This window comes from Hyperolius riggenbachi, chromosome 1, assembly GCF_040937935.1.
Source record: "Hyperolius riggenbachi isolate aHypRig1 chromosome 1, aHypRig1.pri, whole genome shotgun sequence".
NCBI lineage: Eukaryota > Metazoa > Chordata > Amphibia > Anura > Hyperoliidae > Hyperolius > Hyperolius riggenbachi.
In genome coordinates, this window is record NC_090646.1 from 357,119,596 (window position 1) to 357,143,209 (window position 23,614).

Consider the following 23,614-nt stretch of genomic DNA (forward strand, 5'->3'; position numbering starts at 1 on the left):
GGCCCTTCGGTGCCCCTCTGACCCAAGGGCCCCAATGTGGTCGCAACCTCTGCAACCCTTATTGCTACGCCCCTGGAATGGGCCCTAAAGAGGAACTGTAGTGAAAATAACGTAATTCATAAAATTACTTATGTTTCACAATATTCATTAATAAATTATTTAGTCATTGTTTGCCCATTGTAAAATCTTTTTTTCTCCCCGATTTAGTCTTTAGTCCTGTCAGATGCATCTCTGCAGAATATTGAGCTCAGAAGCCAGTACAAAATATACCTAGCCTTCCAGAGTGCTCCCTGAGGAGAATTCTGCATAGCTTAACAGCCTAGGCTGTGAAATCACTGGGAGGGCAGGTTACACACAAATATACAGCAATATATAGACATAAGAAGTGTTTCTAAATCTAAAACCAGGATAATTAGCATAAGTGTTTATCCTGAATAATTTACTGCATTCTACTATATGTCACTACAGTGCCTCTTTAAATAAGATATTGTATTAAATCTTGTTGTTTTGATTCCCCAAATGTAAATCTGTCTCCAAAAAATATGTATTTTTAAAAGTATATATAGTCTTTTATAGCAGTAGAGTGTTCTGTTTACACCAGAGTGGAGTCTTTCCCCACCACTCCTGGTTTCCTCAGGACCATTGTTCTCATTTCCTGGTTTGCCCCATTCCAAGGTTTGCAATTTGGCTGCATCAGGCCAGATTCTACAGAAAGAGTCCGCTGCATTCTGGGGATGTTGTACCGCTCGTCTCTGTTGCTGTTGCACATACTCTCGCTCTGTTTCACCATATTGACTGCATTATTAAATGGGGGTGAAATGGGCGAAATGGGCTGCAATATTTTCTGATGCTGTTGTTGAAGAAACGGTGGGTAGGAGAACTCTCTGTGGATCTCAGGACGTGGCCGCACCGGAGTCAGGTCTTTATCGTTGTTCAGGTCGGATGATGGAGTGGAGTCATTGAGCTCTGCGTCATGTGCAGAGTCATTTTCATAGAGGGTGCTGGGTACCTGTTCATTGTTGTGACAGGATGCTTGCGTAGCTTTATTGAACATGTGGGCCACTGTAACGATCATAAATATGGAGCCCATACAGAGGATGCAAGAGCTGGCTATCCCTGTCTCAATTTCAAACGTGATCAGCATGTAAAGTGACAGAGCTGCAGGCAGAAAGAAAAGTAAAAACAAGTTAGGAAAATGTTCTTTTACAACCAATTATTTCAATTATTTTTCTGTTTCGTACCCCAATTAGTAAATAAAAAAGCTTTTACAGTATTGGTGTTCTATGCTGCAGTGATGAAATCAAAATAGCAGAATCGCAAATATGAAAAAACGCAGGAAAAAGTGTGAAAGCTGCCTTAGGGCTCTTTTCCACAAGCAGTGGAAAGACAGTCAAACTCTCACAATTGCTTGCTGCTGCTTGGCAACTGCTTGCTGTTATCCAAACTCAAAATCACAGCGATCAGTGGTACACAGTCTACCGGATGCCAATAACAAGTCCTCACGTAACAAAAAAATGTCTCCTTTTGAGCCAGAGGAAAGTGGAAGCTCAGAAGAGGGTGGTAAGCTGGTGGTGGTTTGCCATAGAAGGCAGTGGGGTGGCCTTATACCCCAGAAGTGCTGACGGCACCATCTGGTGAGTCGTTATATGAAGGGGGAGACCTTGATGGTTTTATATACATTTATGGACTGATGAGCGCTGCCACTATTAATTTGTATAAACTGCTTGCTGTTGCCTGGTAACTGCTCACTGAGTGTGCAGCTCAACTGACTGAGGAAAAGGGCCCTTAGAGTACTTTCACAAGGGCTCATTGCATTGTAACAACATGCATGGTGTGACTGAGGCCTCTTTTCCACAAGCAGTTGATCTGTGTGCTCAGCAAGCAGTTAATAGGCAGCAGTGAGCAGTTGCCAGGCAGCAGCAAGCAGTTGTGAGAGTTTGAGAGGCATTTCACTGCCTATCAACAGTCCGTGGAAAAGAGGCCTGAAAGTATATGAACAGGTCATGCCTCATCAGTTGTCATGCGATGCAGCGGATTCCTTAATTTAGCGCTTAATGTGCCTGGATTAACGTATTGACATAATTTTAACATAAATTATATATTTCTTTTAAAATACAGAGTGATTCCTCAAGTTTTTTTACAGGTACTGCTCATACATGGCATATGACTGACTTAGGTCCTGCACAAAACAAGCTTTTACAGCTTACGCACAGCAGAGCTCATGGCCACAGTTATTTTCCCTAATTAGGAAAAGAAAAGGTTTCTCTGATAATTTCCACATATATGTGCTTTAAAGAGACACTGAAGCAAAAAAAATGTATGATATTCTGATTTGTATGTGTAGCACAGCTAAGAAATAAAACATTAAGATCAGATACATCAGTCTAATTGTTTCCAGTACAGGAAGAGTTGAGAAACTCCAGTTGTTATCTCTATGCAAAAAAGCCATTAATCTCTACGACTTTCAAAGTCGTGGAGAGGGCTGTCGTCTGACTTTTATTATCTCAACTGTAAGTGAACAGTTTTCTTTTTATCTGCCAGAGGAGAGGTCATTAGTTCATAGACTGCTCTGAAAGAATCATTTTGAATGCAGAGTGTTGTGTAATCTGCACATATTATAGAATGATGCAATGTTAGAAAACACTATATACCCGAAAATAAAAGTATGAGAATATTTTCTTTGCTGCTAATCTTCTAGTAATTATTCATAGTACACAACCAATTCATTATATCATATATTTTTTTTCGCTTCAGTGTCTCTTTAAATCAATAAATACACTGCTAGGTGTTTGAGGTTACCTGTTAAATAAAGAGAGATTCCAAGACAGAAAAGACATACAGAAGATTGGCGTATACTCCGATTATCCAGCAGGAACCAGTCACATCTACAAAGACACAAGAAAAAAACCTCAAGTTATCAGTACAGGTTGTGTACAAATTCCATTTGCATCTGCTTTTCATAGATTCCGTGAAAGTTTTGTTTTTCAACAGAAAAGATCTTCTAGCATACTTCAGCAATGTCATAGTAGTAACAGAATTTAAAGAGGCAATGTCGTGACATACTGTATAGTAGAATGCAGTAAATTATCTAGGATACCCGCTTTTATGATAACTTTCCTGGTTTCAGCGGAAAACTTCCTACTGATGTATATTGGTGTAGCCCCGCCCACCCAGTGATGTTTAGCCTAGGCTGATTAGCTATGTGAAATTAACATCCCCCACCTGAGCATTCTATAGCTATATTTACTACTGGCTTTAGAACTCTCAGTAACCAAACATTCTGGAGAGATCACTTGACAGGGCTATAGATGTATCTACCTGTATAAATTTCAGAATGTCAATTAGCTTGAGGAAAGATTTTACAATGGGCAAACACTGACTACATTATTTATTAATTAATATTGTAAAAAAAGCAATTTTATTAATTGTTATTTTCACTACATTTCCTATTTAAAGTCCTGCATACAAGGATGAAACCATTGTGAACATATTTCCCAGAAGTGTCTGAAAACTGCTGGTACCTCCCTATCAACATACTCATGGGGTAGCTCCGCCCTCCCAAAGAGTATGGTGATATGAATGCACCAGTATGAAATGTCCTATAAGAATTCTGGTAATTTTCCTCTATTCCTGGTGCCTCCATATCATCATACTCATGGGGGTGCCTTGTAGGTAAGTATTCACTTTCCTTTAGTTTTGCTGTAACAGCCCAGTGGTTAAGTGTTTAATGTCCTCTGTCTGAATGTCTTGAGTTCCTGGTATTTTGGTATTTGCTGTGTCAGATAGTAGCCATTTTCTTCCAGTTTGCCTGTGACATTGGTCTCCATCCTATACTTTGGGATACTGAATCTCCGTACACGTGCTAGATGAAACTTTGCCACGGTGGCTGTTAAAGACCGCGTCTACAGAGAATCCATGTCCAACTTGCTTTGGTGAGAGAATCCTAAGTAAATTGTTCTCCCCACTTACCGCACTGCCGCGTGAAATCACTCCAGCACTGCTCCACCCTCTGCATAGCAACAGAACTAATTAGACTACAGGCTAGCAACGCATTTGTTAGCCTCAGCCCTGCAATGTAGCCTGAGGAATCAATTGCTGATCCCTGCCAGGCAACATGCATGGTGCATGTGTATGGACCTTGAGATGGCACTGTGGATTATTGTTGCCCATCAGAAAATGAAATCGAAAGAAACCCTGCCTGCTCACTTCTGCCTTTTCCATCCCAGTCACTTTGAAGCCATGAAAAGCTAGTAATCTGTACCTCACACTTATCCCCTGCTTACATCAAGAAAAAGCAAGATGGCCACCCCCATGAAACAAAAGTAGTTTCTGTAACACTAGCCAGCAAGATGGCACTGTACTATTAAAAATGCATTTAAGACATGTAGAACATAGCAGTGAGGAGCTTAGATGGTGAATTGATGGTAAGTCAGGTAGTCTGATTGTTTTTGGTGAGATTGAATGCCTGTACAGCAAAAACCTCTGCAGTGCTGCTGACTAAGGCCTCTTTTCCACAAACTGTTGGTTCCTTAACCCCCTTGCCGTTCTAATTCTGACGGCAAGGGGGCAGCGCAGCACTTTTTAAAAAAAAAATTTTTTAAATCATGTAGCGAGCCCAGGGCTCACTACATGATAGCCGCTGACAAGCGGCATCCCCCTACCCACTCCGATCGCCTTCGGCGATCAGAGTAAGCAGGAAATCCCGTTCAGAACGGGATTTCCTGCTGGGCTTCCCCGGTCGCCATGGGGCGGGATGACGTCATGGACGTCGGGACGTCAGAGGGAATCCCGATCCACCCCTCTGCGCTGCCTGGCACTGATTGGCCAGGCTGCGCAAGGGGTCTGGAGTGGGGGAGGCGGTGCGGCGCGGCGGCGATCGGAATATGCACGCAGCTAGCAAAGTGGTGGCTGCGTGCAGTAAAAAAAAATTTTGAAAATCGGCCCAGCGGGGCCGGAGAAATCCTTCTGCGCAGGTTACCCCGAGCTGAGCTTGGGATAACCGGTAAGAAGGTTAACAGGCCAATGGGGATAAGGAGGATCCCTATTGGTGGATAAGGAGCCAATTGGGAGCCTTGGAGGGAAATTTAAAGATCCTCGGAAAAGGTCCCATGCCAATATCCTCTATCTTGCGATCTTCATTAAGTTGATTGAAGATCACCGCGCACCACCTCCGCACACGCCGCCCCCGCCGAACTGCTCTCAGCTATACTAAGTATAGCTGAGGGCACGTCCTATGCGGACGCTATACCGCCGGCTCCCGCTGCCCTCCTTGCCTTCCACGCCTATCACCCTCACCCATGCTGGCACCCAGTGCACTCCGGGGAGGAGGGCAGGCATCTTCTTAAAGGGGACTCCCAGATGCAACCATGAACACACACCCCCCCCCCCCCCGGGAGTTGTCGCCCCCACCTCCTCCTGGGGCACCGGAGGTGGGGAAGAGCCCCTTGTCCATGGATTGGACAAGGGCCTCTGGAGGGAGGGGAAGGCTTGGCCGCCCCCACTCCCCCGGAGCCCCCTCATACCATGGACCAAGCGGGCTGCTATAGCTCAGAGTGTGAAGCCCCATTTGGCAGGGGCTCCGCATTCTGACTATCCCAGCCTGCATGGGGGACAAGGGGTTAAATATGCTCTGCAGGGGGGACCCTGTGTAATTTTTTTTATTTCCCACCTTCTGAACATAAAAAAAGTAAAAAAAAAAATAGGAAAAGAATATCCCTTTTTGTTTTTTGTTTTGTTTTTTTACATATCCTGCAAATTTCGTGTTTCTAGCATGTATGGGGGCTTTGCTATTAACCACTAAAGTCGGTGGGTTTTGCTTCATTAACTGACCGCATTTAAATGTATACGTTCTTCCTTTGAAATTTTAAAATCGATTTTCTCAAAAACTATAGGATCTTTATGCATTTTTTTTCCTTTTGTTCCCAAGAGACACTGATATTTTATACTGATGCCAGAATGATCAGTGGGATGCCAGCAACTGGTATTGTTTAAAAAGAAATAAATATGGCAGCCTCCACTTACTTCACTACAGGTTCCCTTTAACCTCCTGGCAGTAAGCCCAAACTACGCTCTGGCTAGCCCCCAGGAGCTCTATGCAGAGTATAGCGTGCAGCGGGCATTTTTAGGGCTGGTTCACATGGGCGTCTGCCCGGCTTTCAGAGGCGTTGCATTCGGCGGCGTTGAGGCAGCGTCGTGTTCGAGCTTTTAGTGGCTTTCCCTGGTGTTCACTTGCTTTGCTCCCCCACAGGGGGACATTAGCCGCAGCGGTTAACCATCCCAGGATGCTACATGTAGCGTCCAGGGTCGCCTTGAATACCAGGAAAAATCGGGATCTGAACGACGCATTTGCGCAAACGCCGGTAAAAGCCTGGTACAGACGCTCCCATTCACTTGAATGGGAGCATTTGACGCCGAGTGGTAAATGCGGGGCAGACGCCTGTGTGAACCAGCCCTACCTCAACTCCCTGGCAATCCAGACGTCAGTAGCCATTCTCCTTCCTGTCCTCTGTCCTCTGAGGCTCTGAATCACTCTGGTGAGATCGCCGTCATCGATCTCACTACAGAGTTACAGCGCCACCCTGAGAACGGAGGGAAAATTGCAGCGCTGGAGCCCAGGGAAGTGAATGAGAGAAAGGGCTGCTGCAGAGACTCTGGCGGCATGATTTTAGGGTCTGAAACGTGCAGAAAAGACCCTAAAAAACGTAAACAATTATACCGCCAGGGAGGTTAAAGCGGACCCCAACCAAACTTTTTTTTAATTCAAAATATTTAGTTACACCACTCTGACACATACAAAGATAAATAAAGGTAGTTACACCACTCTGACACATACAAAGATAAATAAACACTCCTTCAAGCCTATGAGCATCAGTGGTGCTCAAATACCCCTTTTTAAAATTCGAGTTTGGTCGAATTCGAATAGTAAATTATTCGAGGTCAGTCGAATATTCGAGTCGAATAATTTTTACTATTCGATTCGACCTCGGACTTCGAGCTGACTATTCGAGTCGGTATTCGAGCTCATTATTCGAGCTGACTATTCGAATTGGCCTTAAATAGCTTCCAACACTTGTTTGGAGGGTGAATGATGCAAGAAACATCTTTTTTTCCAAGTAACAACAGCAAGTGATTATGTGGGGATGTTCCTTTAAAAAAAAAAAAGGTGGAAAGAGAAGTTGTGTCCAGAATTTTGTTCAGTACTGTATATACTTCTTCTTCTTCTTCTTCGTCTTCTTCGTCTTCTTCGTCTTCTTCGTCTTCTTCGTCTTCTTCTTCTTCTTCTTCTCCTTCTTCTTCTCCTTCTTCTTCTCCTTCTTCTTCTCCTTCTTCTTCTCCTTCTTCTTCTCCTTCTTCTTCTCCTTCTTCTTCTCCTTCTTCTTCTCCTTCTTCTTCTCCTTCTTCTTCTCCTTCTTCTCCTTCTTCTTCTCCTTCTTCTTCTCCTTCTTCTTCTCCTTCTTCTTCTCCTTCTTCTTCTCCTTCTTCTTCTCCTTCTTCTTCTCCTTTTTCTTCTCCTTCTTCTTCGTCTTCTTCTTCGTCTTCTTCTTCTTCTTCGTCGTCTTCTTCGTCGTCTTCTTCTTCGTCTTCTTCTTCGTCTTCTTCTTCGTCTTCTTCGTCTTCTTCTTCTTCTTCTTCTATATCGTCTTCTTCTTCTTCTCCTTCTCCTTTTTCTATATCGTCTTCTTCTTCTTCTCCTTCTCCTTTTTCTATATCGTCTTCTTCTTCTTCTCCTTCTCCTTTTTCTATATCGTCTTCTTCTTCTTCTCCTTCTCCTTTTTCTATATCGTCTTCTTCTTCTTCTCCTTCTCCTTTTTCTATATCGTCTTCTTCTTCTTCTCCTTCTCCTTTTTCTATATCGTCTTCTTCTTCTTCTCCTTCTCCTTTTTCTATATCGTCTTCTTCTTCTTCTCCTTCTCCTTTTTCTATATCGTCTTCTTCTTCTTCTCCTTCTCCTTTTTCTATATCGTCTTCTTCTTCTTCTCCTTCTCCTTTTTCTATATCGTCTTCTTCTTCTTCTCCTTCTCCTTTTTCTATATCGTCTTCTTCTTCTTCTCCTTCTCCTTTTTCTATATCGTCTTCTTCTTCTTCTCCTTCTCCTTTTTCTATATCGTCTTCTTCTTCTTCACTTATTTCTCTTTCCATTTTTTTTAAAGAAATGCAGCTATTTTTGAGTGTAACAAATAGCTGGTGGGCGCACGCATGTTGGAAGCGCCATTGTATGTGCTCCCTGGCAGTGGAAACACACAGACAGCAGGAGGTAAATTCAGCAGCAGGAGAAGGAGGATGAGTGTGTGGCAGCAGGCAGTCAATGAGGCAGGCAGCGTGACATAATAGCCCTGGTACCTAGCGGTGATACCAGGGCTGTAAATAAACACAACAGGAGGTCCCAGACAGCGGTCGTGCAGCCCACATCATGTCCAATACACAACTGGGACAACACAGTTTTCAACCCGGGCACCTCAGAAAAATTAAACCTTTTTTTTTTTTAATGGTTTTTTGGTTTTGGTTTTACAACCAATTACACAGATATAGCTATTATTTGACGTAATAGCTGGTGGCAGAGTGGCAGCAGAAGGTAATTCTGTGTACCCTGGCAGTGGGAAACACAGACAGACAGCAGCAGCAGCAGGAGGAGGAATGGAGGAGGAGCAGTGTGAGTGTGGCAGCAGGTAGGCAGCGTGACATAATAGCCCTGGTACCTAGCGGTGATACCAGGGCTGTAAATAAACACAACAGGAGGTCCCAGACAGCGGTCGTGCAGCCCACATCGTGTCCAATACACAACTGGGACAACACAGTTTTCAACCCGGGCACCTCAGAAAAATTAAACCTTTTTTTTTTTAATGGTTTTTTGGTTTTGGTTTTACAACCAATTACACAGATATAGCTATTATTTGACGTAATAGCTGGTGGCAGAGTGGCAGCAGAAGGTAATTCTGTGTACCCTGGCAGTGGGAAACACAGACAGCAGCAGCAGCAGCAGCAGGAGGAATGGAGGAGTAATTATGTGAGCAGCTATTGTTTGACGTAATAGCTGGTGGCATAGTGGCAGCAGAAGGTAATTCTGTGTACCCTGGCAGTGGGAAACACAGACAGACAGCAGCAGCAGCAGGAGGAGGAATGGAGGAGGAGCAGTGTGAGTGTGGCAGCAGGTAGGCAGCGTGACATAATAGCCCTGGTACCTAGCGGTGATACCAGGGCTGTAAATAAACACAACAGGAGGTCCCAGACAGCGGACGTGCAGCCCACATCGTGTCCAATACACAACTGGGACAACACAGTTTTCAACCCGGGCACCTCAGAAAAATTAAACCTTTTTTTTTTAATGGTTTTTTGGTTTTGGTTTTACAACCAATTACACAGATATAGCTATTATTTGACGTAATAGCTGGTGGCAGAGTGGCAGCAGAAGGTAATTCTGTGTACCCTGGCAGTGGGAAACACAGACAGACAGCAGCAGCAGCAGGAGGAATGGAGGAGTAATTATGTGAGCAGCTATTGTTTGACGTAATAGCTGGTGGCATAGTGGCAGCAGAAGGTAATTCTGTGTACCCTGGCAGTGGGAAACACAGACAGACAGCAGCAGCAGCAGGAGGAGGAATGGAGGAGGAGCAGTGTGAGTGTGGCAGCAGGTAGGCAGCGTGACATAATAGCCCTGGTACCTAGCGGTGATACCAGGGCTGTAAATAAACACAACAGGAGGTCCCAGACAGCGGTCGTGCAGCCCACATCGTGTCCAATACACAACTGGGACAACACAGTTTTCAACCCGGGCACCTCAGAAAAATTAAACCTTTTTTTTTTTAATGGTTTTTTGGTTTTGGTTTTACAACCAATTACACAGATATAGCTATTATTTGACGTAATAGCTGGTGGCAGAGTGGCAGCAGAAGGTAATTCTGTGTACCCTGGCAGTGGGAAACACAGACAGACAGCAGCAGCAGCAGGAGGAATGGAGGAGTAATTATGTGAGCAGCTATTGTTTGACGTAATAGCTGGTGGCATAGTGGCAGCAGAAGGTAATTCTGTGTACCCTGGCAGTGGGAAACACAGACAGACAGCAGCAGCAGGAGGAGGAATGGAGGAGGAGCAGTGTGAGTGTGGCAGCAGGTAGGCAACGTGACATAATAGCCCTGGTACCTAGCGGTGATACCAGGGCTGTAAATAAACACAACAGGAGGTCCCAGACAGCGGTCGTGCAGCCCACATCGTGTCCAATACACAACTGGGACAACACAGTTTTCAACCCGGGCACCTCAGAAAAATTAAACCTTTTTTTTTTTTTAATGGTTTTTTGGTTTTGGTTTTACAACCAATTACACAGATATAGCTATTATTTGACGTAATAGCTGGTGGCAGAGTGGCAGCAGAAGGTAATTCTGTGTACCCTGGCAGTGGGAAACACAGACAGACAGCAGCAGCAGCAGGAGGAATGGAGGAGTAATTATGTGAGCAGCTATTGTTTGACGTAATAGCTGGTGGCATAGTGGCAGCAGAAGGTAATTCTGTGTACCCTGGCAGTGGGAAACACAGACAGACAGAAGCAGCAGCAGGAGGAGGAATGGAGGAGGAGCAGTGTGAGTGTGGCAGCAGGTAGGCAGCGTGACATAATAGCCCTGGTACCTAGCGGTGATACCAGGGCTGTAAATAAACACAACAGGAGGTCCCAGACAGCGGTCGTGCAGCCCACATCGTGTCCAATACACAACTGGGACAACACAGTTTTCAACCCGGGCACCTCAGAAAAATTAAACCTTTTTTTTTTTTATGGTTTTTTGGTTTTGGTTTTACAACCAATTACACAGATATAGCTATTATTTGACGTAATAGCTGGTGGCAGAGTGGCAGCAGAAGGTAATTCTGTGTACCCTGGCAGTGGGAAACACAGACAGACAGCAGCAGCAGCAGGAGGAATGGAGGAGTAATTATGTGAGCAGCTATTGTTTGACGTAATAGCTGGTGGCATAGTGGCAGCAGAAGGTAATTCTGTGTACCCTGGCAGTGGGAAACACAGACAGACAGCAGCAGCAGCAGGAGGAGGAATGGAGAAGGAGCAGTGTGAGTGTGGCAGCAGGTAGGCAGCGTGACATAATAGCCCTGGTACCTAGCGGTGATACCAGGGCTGTAAATAAACACAACAGGAGGTCCCAGACAGCGGTCGTGCAGCCCACATCGTGTCCAATACACAACTGGGACAACACAGTTTTCAACCCGGGCACCTCAGAAAAATTAAACCTTTTTTTTTTTAATGGTTTTTTGGTTTTGGTTTTACAACCAATTACACAGATATAGCTATTATTTGACGTAATAGCTGGTGGCAGAGTGGCAGCAGAAGGTAATTCTGTGTACCCTGGCAGTGGGAAACACAGACAGACAGCAGCAGCAGCAGGAGGAGGAATGGAGGAGGAGCAGTGTGAGTGTGGCAGCAGGTAGGCAGCGTGACATAATAGCCCTGGTACCTAGCGGTGATACCAGGGCTGTAAATAAACACAACAGGAGGTCCCAGACAGCGGTCGTGCAGCCCACATCGTGTCCAATACACAACTGGGACAACACAGTTTTCAACCCGGGCACCTCAGAAAAATTAAACCTTTTTTTTTTAATGTTTTTTTTAGTTTTGGTTTTACAACCAATATAGCTATTGTTTGACGTAATAGCTGGTGGCAGAGTGGCAGCAGAAGGTAATTCTGTGTACCCTGGCAGTGGGAAACACAGACAGACAGCAGAAGGGCAGTACACAGCAGCCCACTGTAGGTGTAAAATGTGTGGCTGCAGGCGACGTAATAGTCAAAGTGAACCAGGCTGGCTTAGTGAGCAGGAGCCAGGAGGTGGTAAAGGGTGGTAAGGCACATTAACGATGGTTCTAAGTTCCGGCAGCCAGTTCATGTCCCCCTCTCGCCGACAACAGGGGCCAGGAACTCGCCTTCCACCCACGCCTGGTTCATCTTGAGAAACGTCAGTCTGTCCACAGACTTGTGAGACAGACGTGAGCGTTTCTCGGTGACCACGCCACCAGCTGCACTGAAGCAGCGCTCGGACAGCACGCTGGAAGGGGGGCAGGACAGCACTTCCAGGGCGTACTGCGCCAGCTCGCTCCAGATCTCCAGGCGCTTGACCCAATACTCCATGGGATCAACAGGGGCATCGCTGTCAAGCCCGCTGTAGGACCCCATGTAGTCAGCCACCATGCGGGTCAGGCGCTGGCTGTGACCGGAGGAGGATGCTGCTGCATGCACCTCCTCTCTAGTCACTGCTGCCGGAGCCTCTACAGTCCTGTAGAGCTTGTGGCTGAGAGACAGCAGGTCTGTGGGGCGCTTGCTGCTGGATGCAGGCACCTGCTGCTGCCTCTGTGCTGGCTGCTGGACAGTGGGGGTGGAAGGCTGGGGGAAGGCTTCCTCCAAGCGCTCAACAAGGGCCTGCTGCAAGCTCCTTATTTGTTGCGCTGGGTCTCCTCCTGCAGGCGGCAGGAACTGGCTCAACTTCCCCTTGAGGCGTGGGTCCAACATCATGCTGATCCAGATGTCCTCCCTCTGCTTCATCTGGATCACCCTGGGGTCCCTGCGCAGGCACCTCAGCATGTGCGCTGCCATTGGGAAGAGGCGGGCCACGTCTGCTGGCACATTGACGGCAGTGCTGCTGTCCTCATCCTCCTCCTCCTCCTCTGCCTCGTCAGCCTCATCCTCTCTCCACCCCCGCACCAACTCAGCTGCACTGTGCTGCTCCCCCTCATCAGCAGCAAGGTCAGGGACCTCCACCAAGTCCTCCTCCTCCTCCCCCTCAGAGGTGGACTGTGCAGCTGCTTGCCGCTCCTGCTGGTCCAAGGCTGCCGCTCCCTGTTCCAGCAAAGCATCGAGGGCCCTGTTCAGCAGACAAACCAGGGGCACCCACTCGCAGACCATAGCATGGTCCCTGCTCACCATGTTAGTGGCCTGCAGAAAGGGAGCCAGCACTAAGCACACCTGCTGCATGTGCCTCCAGTCATCATCGGGGACGATGGACGGGATGTTGCTGGTCTTGTCCCTTCTCTGAGCGGCGGAGACAGTGGCCAGGGCAAGGTACTGGTTGACAGCGTGCTTCTGTTCAACCAGACGCTCCAACATCGCCAGGGTGGAGTTCCAGCGAGTCGGAACGTCAAGGATCAGCCGATGGCGTGGCAGCTCCAGCTCCTTTTGCACGTCTTCCAGGCTCGCACAGGCTGCAGCCGAGCGCCGGAAGTGACGCACAACGTTCCTTGCCGTTTCCAGCAGATCGGCCATCCCCTGGTAGGTGCGCAAGAACTTCTGCACCACCAGGTTCAGCACGTGGGCAAGACAGGGGATGTGGGTCAGGTTTCCCCTGTCTATTGCGGCAACCAGATTGGCCCCATTGTCGGCCACCACCTCTCCGACTCTGAGGCCTCTGGGGGTCAGCCAAATCCTCTCCTGCTCCTGGAGTTTGGCCAACACATGGGTTGCCGTCAGCTTGGTCTTCCCAAGGCTGACCAAGTGCAGCAGCGCTTGGCAGTGGCGGGCCTTCACGCTGCTGCTGAGGCGGGGGGTTTGGCCAGGTGTGCCGGAGGATGGCAGAGGATCGGAGGAACCTGCTGCAGTTCCCCTGACCCTGCGGGGTGGCACCACCCACTGTGTTGCTGCTGCTGCTGTGCCCGCTGCTGCTCTCCCATCCTCACCCCCTTCCACCAAGCTGACCCAGTGGACAGTGAAGGACAGGTAGCGGCCTGTCCCGAAGCGGCTGCTCCAGGAGTCCATGGTGACGTGGACCCTTTCACCAACCGCGTGCTCCAGCCCTCGCTCCACATTGGCCATCACAAAGCGGTGCAGTGCAGGAATGGCCTTGCGGGAGAAAAAGTGTCTGCTGGGGAGCTGCCAGTCTGGGGCTGCGCAAGCAAGCAGCGCACGAATGTCGCTCCCCTCCTGCACGAGCGTGTACGGCAGCCAGCAAGCCGTTCAGCTGCCGCACGCGACGGCTGCTGGGAGGCAGAGCCCTAACCACCCCCTGGAAGGACTCGCTCAAAAGGCTCTGGCGTGGCCTTTTGCTGGCACAGGAATCAGCAGACACAGCGGAGGAGGCCACTGAGGACTGGCTGCCAGAACAGGCCTCAGTGTCGGCGGGAGGAGTTGCAGAGGGGGGAGGAGCAGTGCGTTTCCGCACTCCTGCTGGTGCTGCTGGAGGAGCAGGAGGGCGGGTGGCTGCTGTTGCTGCTGCTGCTGCTGCTGAAGGCTGTGCAGTGATGGGTGTGGTGCCACTGCCAGCACCAGATGCCTTCAGCCTCTGGAACTCCTCATGCTGGTGGAAATGTTTCGCAGCAAGGTGGTTGATGAGCGAGCTGGTGCTGAACTTTAAGGGGTCTGCACCTCTGCTCAACTTCCGCTGACAGTGGTTGCAAGTGGCGTACTTGCTGTACACAGTGGGCATGGTGAAATATCGCCAGATTGGTGACAGAAACATCCCCCTACGGCATGGAAGCGCTGCTGCCTGTCTCCCTGTGGTGGTTGGGGGGGGGGCTTGGGTGCGGCTGGTGGTGGTACTGGCAGATGCTGCTGCTGCTGCTGCTGAGCCTGAGACACCAGCAGGCTGTGGGACCTGCCTACTGCTGCCAATGCTTGCAATGATGCGCCTCCTTGCAAGGCCCACAAGAGCATCCTCCTCCTCCTCCTCAGAGCTGCTGAGGACGACATCCCCTGGAGGTGGTGGCACCCAGTCTCTGTCTGTCACCGGGTCATCATCATCCTCCCCCTCCTGAAACATGTCCTGCTGGGATGATGACCCCCCAAACTCCTCTCCTGATGCATGGATGGGCTGCTTGACTGTCGCCACAGTCTTGCTGTCCAATCCCTCATCCCCCAAAGTGCCCATCAGCATCTCCTCCTCAAAATCGCCAACAACAGCAGACAATACCCTGATGGTGCCTGGGGTAAAAATACTGCTGAGTGACAGGTCGCCAACTTGTCACGGTGAACTGGCCTCCTCCCCAGACCCTGCTGAGCGGCTGCTGCGAACAGGGGTGGTGGTGGTGGTGGTGAGGGTGGAGGCCTCGGATGCAGAGCTGATGGCGGGCTGCTCATCCTCCGTCATCAGTTGCACCACAGTGTCTGCATGCTTTTCCTCAATGGGACGTTTCCGACCCGGCTGGAGGAAAATCGGAGCAGGTGCTATACGCTGCTGCTGCTGTGTCTCTGCAGCGTGAGTTGCAGATGCTCCTGCTGGGCGGCGCCCAAGGCGTCCACGGCCAGTGGCTATGGGAGGAATGTTAGCCACTGACGCTGCTGCTGCTGCTGCGGAACTGTGCATGGTGGCGCGGCCGCGGCCTGCCACAATGCTGCTCCCTCTCCTCCTGATTCCCTTGCTGCCCTTCCCCTTGCCCAAACCGCGCTGGCTGCCACTTCCAGACATCTTCGATGTTTTGGGCGTATAGACAAAAGTTTTTTAAAAGGGCGGGTGAAAAGTGGGGTACTTTAATGGAGTGGGTTGGTGGGTGAGGTGACTGAGTGAGTGTCCCTAGTACAGTAAGTAAGTAGTAACAGTCAGGAAGTACAACTAGCAGTTACAATAATCAGTAGTAATCACAAGTAAATTTAGTGTGTGTACACTACAGACAGTGAGTGCACGCACGCGCAAACACGCGCAGGAGCTAGCCTATGAACAGTGACTGAGTGAGTGTCCCTAGTACAGTAAGTAAGTAGTAACAGTCAGTAAGTACAACTAACTAATTACAATAATCAATCAGTAATCAGAAGGAAATAGAGTGTGTGTAGTGTGTGTACACAGACAGTGAGTGCACACACGCAGGAGCTAGTAGCCTATGAACAGTGACTGAGTGTCCTAGACTCCTAGTACAGTAAGAGTAAGTAGTAACAGTAAGTACAACTAACTAATTACAATAATCAATCAGTTATCAGAAGGAAATAGAGTGTGTGTAGTGTGTGTACACAGACAGTGAGTGCACACACGCAGGAGCTAGTAGCCTATGAACAGTGACTGAGTGTCCTAGACTCCTAGTACAGTAAGAGTAAGTAGTAACAGTAAGTACAACTAACTAATTACAATAATCAATCAGTTATCAGAAGGAAATAGAGTGTGTGTAGTGTGTGTACACAGACAGTGAGTGCACACACGCAGGAGCTAGTAGCCTATGAACAGTGACTGAGTGTCCTAGACTCCTAGTACAGTAAGAGTAAGTAGTAACAGTAAGTACAACTAACTAATTACAATAATCAATCAGTTATCAGAAGGAAATAGAGTGTGTGTAGTGTGTGTACACAGACAGTGAGTGCACACACGCAGGAGCTAGTAGTCTATGAACAGTGACTGAGTGTCCTAGACTCCTAGTACAGTAAGAGTAAGTAGTAACAGTAAGTACAACTAACTAATTACAATAATCAATCAGTTATCAGAAGGAAATAGAGTGTGTGTAGTGTGTGTACACAGACAGTGAGTGCACACACGCAGGAGCTAGTAGCCTATGAACAGTGACTGAGTGTCCTAGACTCCTAGTACAGTAAGAGTAAGTAGTAACAGTAAGTACAACTAACTAATTACAATAATCCATCAGTTATCAGAAGGAAATAGAGTGTGTGTAGTGTGTGTACACAGACAGTGAGTGCACACACGCAGGAGCTAGTAGCCTATGAACAGTGACTGAGTGTCCTAGACTCCTAGTACAGTAAGAGTAAGTAGTAACAGTAAGTACAACTAACTAATTACAATAATCAATCAGTTATCAGAAGGAAATAGAGTGTGTGTAGTGTGTGTACACAGACAGTGAGTGCACACACGCAGGAGCTAGTAGCCTATGAACAGTGACTGAGTGTCCTAGACTCCTAGTACAGTAAGAGTAAGTAGTAACAGTAAGTACAACTAACTAATTACAATAATCAATCAGTTATCAGAAGGAAATAGAGTGTGTGTAGTGTGTGTACACAGACAGTGAGTGCACACACGCAGGAGCTAGTAGCCTATGAACAGTGACTGAGTGTCCTAGACTCCTAGTACAGTAAGAGTAAGTAGTAACAGTAAGTACAACTAACTAATTACAATAATCAATCAGTTATCAGAAGGAAATAGAGTGTGTGTAGTGTGTGTACACAGACAGTGAGTGCACACACGCAGGAGCTAGTAGCCTATGAACAGTGACTGAGTGTCCTAGACTCCTAGTACAGTAAGAGTAAGTAGTAACAGTAAGTACAACTAACTAATTACAATAAGCAATCAGTTATCATAAGGAAATAGAGTGTGTGTAGTGTGTACACACTACACAGACAGTGAGTGCACACACGCAGGAGCAGCTAGTAGCCTATGAACAGTGACAGTGAGTGTCCTAGTACAGTTACAGTATATAACTACAATACTAATACAATCAGTAGTAAAGGACAGCAGAAATACTGGTATAGATGAGAGAAATAAACAGAGGACAGGAGAGAACAGCTGCCCACACAGGCAGGCCCTGAGGCCTAAAGCTGTAAGCGTGCAGCAGCTGTCTGAGTCTCTCTCTATGTAACACAAAAGCTACTAACTAAAATACAATGTCTAACTAACTAACAACAATATAGGTGTGTATAGGAGGTGTATGTGAGCAAAAACGCTAGGTAAATGACCACAATAGAGCTCTTGCTAAGCCAAAGCACAAAGGAGCAACTCTCTCTCTGTACAAGTCTCAGGCAAGCACGGAGAAACCTAACATGGCGGCCGCTATTTATAGGGTAGGGGCTGGCCAGGGTCCCCCTCTGTGATTGGCTGCCGTCAGAGGGCCTGGGAGCCCTCTGATTGGCTCTAAGGACATCAATCTGGGCTATGACGCTATTCGAGCTCGGTACCGAGCTCGAATAGCGCCGGTTTGCTCGAATAGCTCGAATAGTGAATGGGCTATTCGAGTGTACTCGAATAGCCCATTCGAATAGCTACAGCTATTCGGAGCTCGAATACCGAGCTCGAATAGCTGAAAAAGAGCTCGAATATTCGAGCTACTCGAATATTCGAGCTCTGCTGAGCACCACTGATGAGCATTTCAGTGCATGTTTTTCACCCTTCTCTTTTCATAACTAGGTTTACACAGGTGGCAGCCATTAGCAATTCCTCCTTTGCCAGACACCATCTACTCCACCAGTTTGCCGGATTCTGTCCCAGCAATATGAAAGGAAGGGTGGGGTTACTCCAATAAATGTAAAATATTTTATATTTGTCATCATGCAGCTGAAAAAAAGGCTGCTATTTATTATTATAATTTAGAAAATAGATTTTATTTCTGAAATCTTAAATTTGTAATTTGGGTCCACTTTAAACTAGTCAGAATCTGGTTGGTCATCGCTGGATACATATATACAATACAGTGTGTTGTCCTGAATAAAATAAATTAATAAATTATTTATTGTTTTGCAGCAAAAACTGTTGAAATATGGCAACAATTGTTATTATTCATAGAATAAAAAAGAAAAACTTTATTTTAATATTAACACTACTTGGTAATACTAACATGGTCCCTTATGATGTATAAAAAGTTTATTTTAATGTGTATTTCTATTATAGGTTTACCTAGACTGTACAAAATAACCAGTCTATCAATGTTAAACATTTTATTATCCTCTATAAAGTTGTGACACTTTTAGCAGTTAAATAGCAGTTTAGCATCATTCCATTTTATATCGTTTTTTTATGCCAAACCTAAAAGAGGAAGAAATAAAGAGGAACAGGCAATATCCCCTCCAAATAATGACTGGTGGGAGCCAAGTACTTGAACTGAGACAATCCCCCATGATTGACCATCAGGAGTTAATAATCACGTGGTCTCCAGTGAGCTGGAAGAAGTTCCATGCTGGGTCATTGTTCTCAGGAGCTGGTCAGAACAAAAGGTGAGCATCTGAAATCTAGGGCAGAGACTGAGGAAGGCAAAGATCAAGCTCTTTAAATGTAAGGTTGAAGCGTGAGCTGCATCTAATGAGGGGGCTGCTTGAGATCACTGTATGCTGTGCTGGGAAATCACATTCTATACACCAAGCTGATTTTTAATGACTAATTACAGCAGAATGGAATGCTGGCTGGTTAGAGCAATAAACTAGCAGAGTAAAAGATTATCCGTCCTAGGCTAGTGTAATATAAAAGCACTTCTTTACAAAAGAACCCCAACCATCATGTTTAATTATGTATTTTTAATTTTTATTTATTTATTTTAGCTGGCGGCATTGTCAACAAATAAATAGCATGCTTCCATATTTCTGTACTTCCTATGTGAAGAACCTATGTCTAAGCCAAGTAGTTGAGTATGGTGAGCTCGGTTGTCACCAATGCACTATATGAAAGTCCACCCATAGACATGAGTCTTTTCAGCAAGCAGGACTGAGGATCCTTCCTGTCACTCAAATGTCAAGGTTGTTTTTAAGGTACCTACTAAGATAATTATAATAGTTACTTCTTAAACTAGTGATAAAGGGCTATTTCACTATATTAAGTATGTGTCTTAATTGCAGTCTAGTAGTGTCTCGCCACCAATCACTGTGACAGAATGCAGCACAAATGTTCACCCCTCAGTGAGAGGCTTCTACAGAATGTTTTAGGACTTAGCCACACCCATTATTTTCCTATTGCACTGATTCTTCTCTACAGCATGAAGGTAGGTTTGAACCGGAGATGTGATATCACAGGGAAGTGAAGCCCCACCCACATTAATGCTCATTAACAAGGAGCATACATCATGTGATCACTATTTTTAAACTGAAATTCAAATAGTTAAAGGACTTCTTTTATAAGATAGCATTGTTAGTTAGCTATGCAGCAGTCTACTATTAGTAGGCTATGCAGCAGTGCCATAACTTTAGATACGGTGGCACTGCTTTAAAAAGGCACTTAAATTATACACATTTTTATTCTAATGATACCTTTATTCCAATAAATACAATATATTACAGCTAATGCCTTCATAATACTTATGTGCAGCTAATAATATTAATTCTTCCAAATGTTATCCTTGATTCTGTGCTATTCCATGATGATATTTACTATTTTATTTCCCATTCCAAATTTGACCTCCTGTAGGAAAGTTCTTATGAAGGAAAAATGTTGCTGTTGCCCATAGCAACCAGTTACTTTCTTTGTTTATTTTTTAGGTACTGTAAAATGCCAATTAAAAGCTAAAATGATGTCAGGGGCAACAAGAAGATGTTTTTTGTTTGTTCTGAACATTTTACATACATGGGGTCTATAATATTTCCTGACAGAGGGGATGATTTATCAAGGCAATTGTAAAACTGGAGTGGTTGCTCAGAACAGCCAATCAGCATCTGGGTTTCATTCATCAGCTGAACCCTGAACTGGGTGATTTTTCTAGTTTAAAGAGGAACTGTCGCGAAAATCTTAAAATTTTAAACACATAGAAATAAGTACATTTCTTCCAGAGTAAAATGAGCTATAAATGACTTTTCTCCTATGTTGCTGTCACTTACAGTAGGTAGTAGAAATCTGACATTACCGACAGGTTTTGGGTTAGTTCATATCTTCTTGGGGGATTCTCAGCATGGTCTTTATTCTTGAAAAAGATTTATACAAAGATGCTGGCCAGCCTCCCTGCTCACCATACACTTTTTTTGGCAGTTGGACGGAGCAACTGCCATTCACTAAGTGCTTTTAAAAATAAAGAAAACCCTGAGAACCGCCCATGAGAAGATGCGATCAGCAGCAGCGCTGTACTTGGGACAGTTCCCCTGGGGGACAAGAGAGCGATCGGCTCTCATAGGCAGAAGCCGATGACAGCCGATCGCCGTGATTGGCCGGCTGGGGGGAGGGCGTATCTGAAAAAATATAAATAAATCCATAAATAGGAAAAAATATGAACAAAATAAAGATATAAATATTTATTAAAAAAATAAACAACTTGGGGGCGATCTGTTGATGGGGGGGAAAATTGGGGGGGGGGGGGGAATTAATCGTGTGCTGTGTTGTGCGGCCCTGCAGCTTGGCCTTAAAGCTGAGTGGCCAATTTAGTAAAAATGTGCCTGGTCTTTAGGGGGGTTTACCACTGTAGTCCTCAAGTGGTTAAATTTTAAGATTTTCACGACAGAGGTCCTTTAAACTGCACTGGTTTTGTTAAATCTGCCCTGCCAATTCTATATTTATAATGTATGTCGTTACTTACAGTTAATCATGCGTTTGCACATTTTAGAGTGTGAACCTGAGCACTTGTCAACTTGCATGCACTTACCTCCTAGAATCTGGGTCCTCACGGCACACCTCAGCAGTGAAGTACGAGTGGAGCAGGCACAGCAGGAGACAGCTGGCATTAAGTGCAAGACAAAGAGCAGCCAGTACCACTGATGCTGGGAGTAAGATCCTAGCAGCCACAGGACCCAGCCCAGCAGTGAGGTCTCCTTGCTTTGATGCAGACTGAACTTGGAATATTAGGACAACAGACAATGAAGCCATGACAGCAGCCAAAATACCAAAGAGAGCCAGAGCCACTATGGAATGATGACTATAGTGGGAAGGCATACTTTGTCCCTCTGTGTGAAAGTACTCTCTCTTGATTTTAGATTAGTGGTAGAGAATAAATGGCACTCTAGAAATATTAGGTTTACTTCACTTCTCTACAAGTAAAACAGATCTTATAGCAGAGCAATAAACTACATCAGCATATACTCAACACCTATATCCTATCATCGTCACAACACATGTACTAGTGAACTCTAATTCTTCCAACACTCTAACTCTAATTCTTCCAACACTCTACCTCTAATTCTTCCAACACTCTAACTCTAATTCTTCTTGTTTCAACATATATCAAAACACATGATGTTTAACATGAATAATTACTCCATGACATCAAAATGTAAAGAAAATAAACTGATTCTCAACTATGTTTGGCACAGAACTCATTCTAAAAAAGTTTTCTAAGAAAATATATTAATTTATACTCTACAATAATCACTAATAAAACTCAGGCACAGTGATTCAAATGTATAATTAAAATATGTCCACTGTGCGATTAATTAATTAAAAAGCAGGACAATATAAAAAAACCTCTACAGTATAACAGTACATTCAGCATCCCTCACAACACAATCAGTATGCAAAATACAGCAAGGTCACCATCACAGAAAATACATTTCACAGATCATTTTGAAACTGCCAAGAAAACAGACAATTCTATATAGCAATTCACACAACAGAGCTTTCAAATACTCTACCTCTTCTTCTACCAGAACTGCGCTACCAAATTCTTTACACCTGCTTTTTCCTCTCTCTCTAACCTCTTCATACTACTTGTCTCCAAAAGCTTTTTTTGATTATTTTCTGAGATGAAGGAAAAAAAAAGATATGAAGTAGAGGAGGACCTGTGAAAAGATTGCTTCGTTCCCCTGACTCTTGGAAACTGTGGGGTTTCCAACAGGATAAAAGATGGAATCCTTGAACTGTTTGGTGCAAGACAAGGGAGGAGGGGGTATGGGCGGGAATTTCAACCGTCTTTCTAATCTCTCTCCCTGCCAGCAATCACTCATTGTGGCCGGTTTGGGGTTAAAAAGAATATTGATTTGCATATGACATAATTCAATTCAGTCTTAGCAATGCATTCTGAACCCCCTCTAAAGCACTGTAATGAATGCTTGCTATTTCTGACAGTGTTTCACCTTGGTCCTTAATTTCTTAGTTACTTATTAATCTCATTAGCTTTACGCTGTATGTTTAACACTTATTATAGGAAGTTAAGATTTTAGAACACTTCTTTACCATCTGGAAATGTGATGGACCAATCACAGAGGAGTGTAAGTAGACACACTGGTTTCTCAAACTTGCTGGACTCTTTTATGAACAGATGTTCATCCTAACAAAAGCAGCTTAATTACAAAACAAAAAGTGCAGGGCAATTGAGAAGATGCTGACCGAGGGCAACCTGTATGGTTCATTCAGCCATATGTGGTGCTTTCCCTCGCTTTGTAATTTGAATCTTCCTTCACAAAAAAGCCATGCAGCACATCACTGAAATCCAGCAACTGACAGGCAGCCATTGTATGCCTAAAGGCCTAATAAACAGACATGGAAAAAAAGGAAAGAAAGGACATGCTGTCTCCATTATAAATACTAAATAATAATACAGTAATAATAATGCTGTCTTGTGAGTAAGTAAAAGACTGCAAAAAGTTAATTCAGTACCACTGCCTGTGGTCATTTTTTGTTACCCTCACTCTGCACATACATTTTACAGTACTCATTGCAGCAAACTAAGATGAGAGAGGGATCTTGGGTGATGTTAACTACCATCTTATCCTCTGCCTACACACATATCTGCATCGTCGCCCACTCACCAGATCATCAGTGTAGCTGTGATGTTAAACATTTAATGCTGCAATAAGCAGTTGTACTAGAAGTAGACAAAACGCTATGGTGTTTTCTTGCAAGGGGTGGCGCTACGCACCAGAAATCTGAGAGAGATTGACTGTAGATAAAAAAATACCCAGCATGTAATTATATTGTTAAACAATAAGGCCCGGTTCACATTAGCGGTGGCTATCCGGAATAGCCGTGCCGGAGCCGCACCGCATGCTGGCCGGACGAAACGGACGCACGGCATAGCAATGTAAGTCTATGCCACGGTTCACATGCGTCCGTTTCGTCCGGACCGGAGCCGGACCGGATCCGG

At 45.5% G+C, this 23,614-nt stretch overlaps 1 protein-coding gene across 1 annotated transcript; it reads right to left on the minus strand.

Moving 5' to 3' along the window:
- Nucleotides 1–547: 547 nt before the first annotated feature.
- Nucleotides 548–21,830, minus strand: TMEM221 (transmembrane protein 221). Its single transcript, XM_068271276.1, has 3 exons — nucleotides 21,182–21,830; nucleotides 2,800–2,885; nucleotides 548–1,158 (listed from the first exon to the last, which is right to left on the minus strand). Exons 1-3 carry the CDS (start codon nucleotides 21,466–21,468, stop codon nucleotides 593–595), a joined length of 939 nt encoding a protein of 312 aa, XP_068127377.1. The 5' UTR covers nucleotides 21,469–21,830; the 3' UTR covers nucleotides 548–592.
- Nucleotides 21,831–23,614: the final 1,784 nt, after the last annotated feature.

Coding starts and splice junctions, on each gene's coding strand:
- TMEM221 (XM_068271276.1), bottom strand. CDS start 21,468: ATGCCTTCCCACTATAGTCATCATTCCATAGTGGCTCTGGCTCTCTTT. Junction 2,886..21,181: donor GAGGACCCAGATTCTAGGAG/GTAAGTGCATGC, acceptor GTGTCTTTGTAG/ATGTGACTGGTTCCTGCTGG. Junction 1,159..2,799: donor AATCTCTCTTTATTTAACAG/GTAACCTCAAAC, acceptor TTCTGCCTGCAG/CTCTGTCACTTTACATGCTG.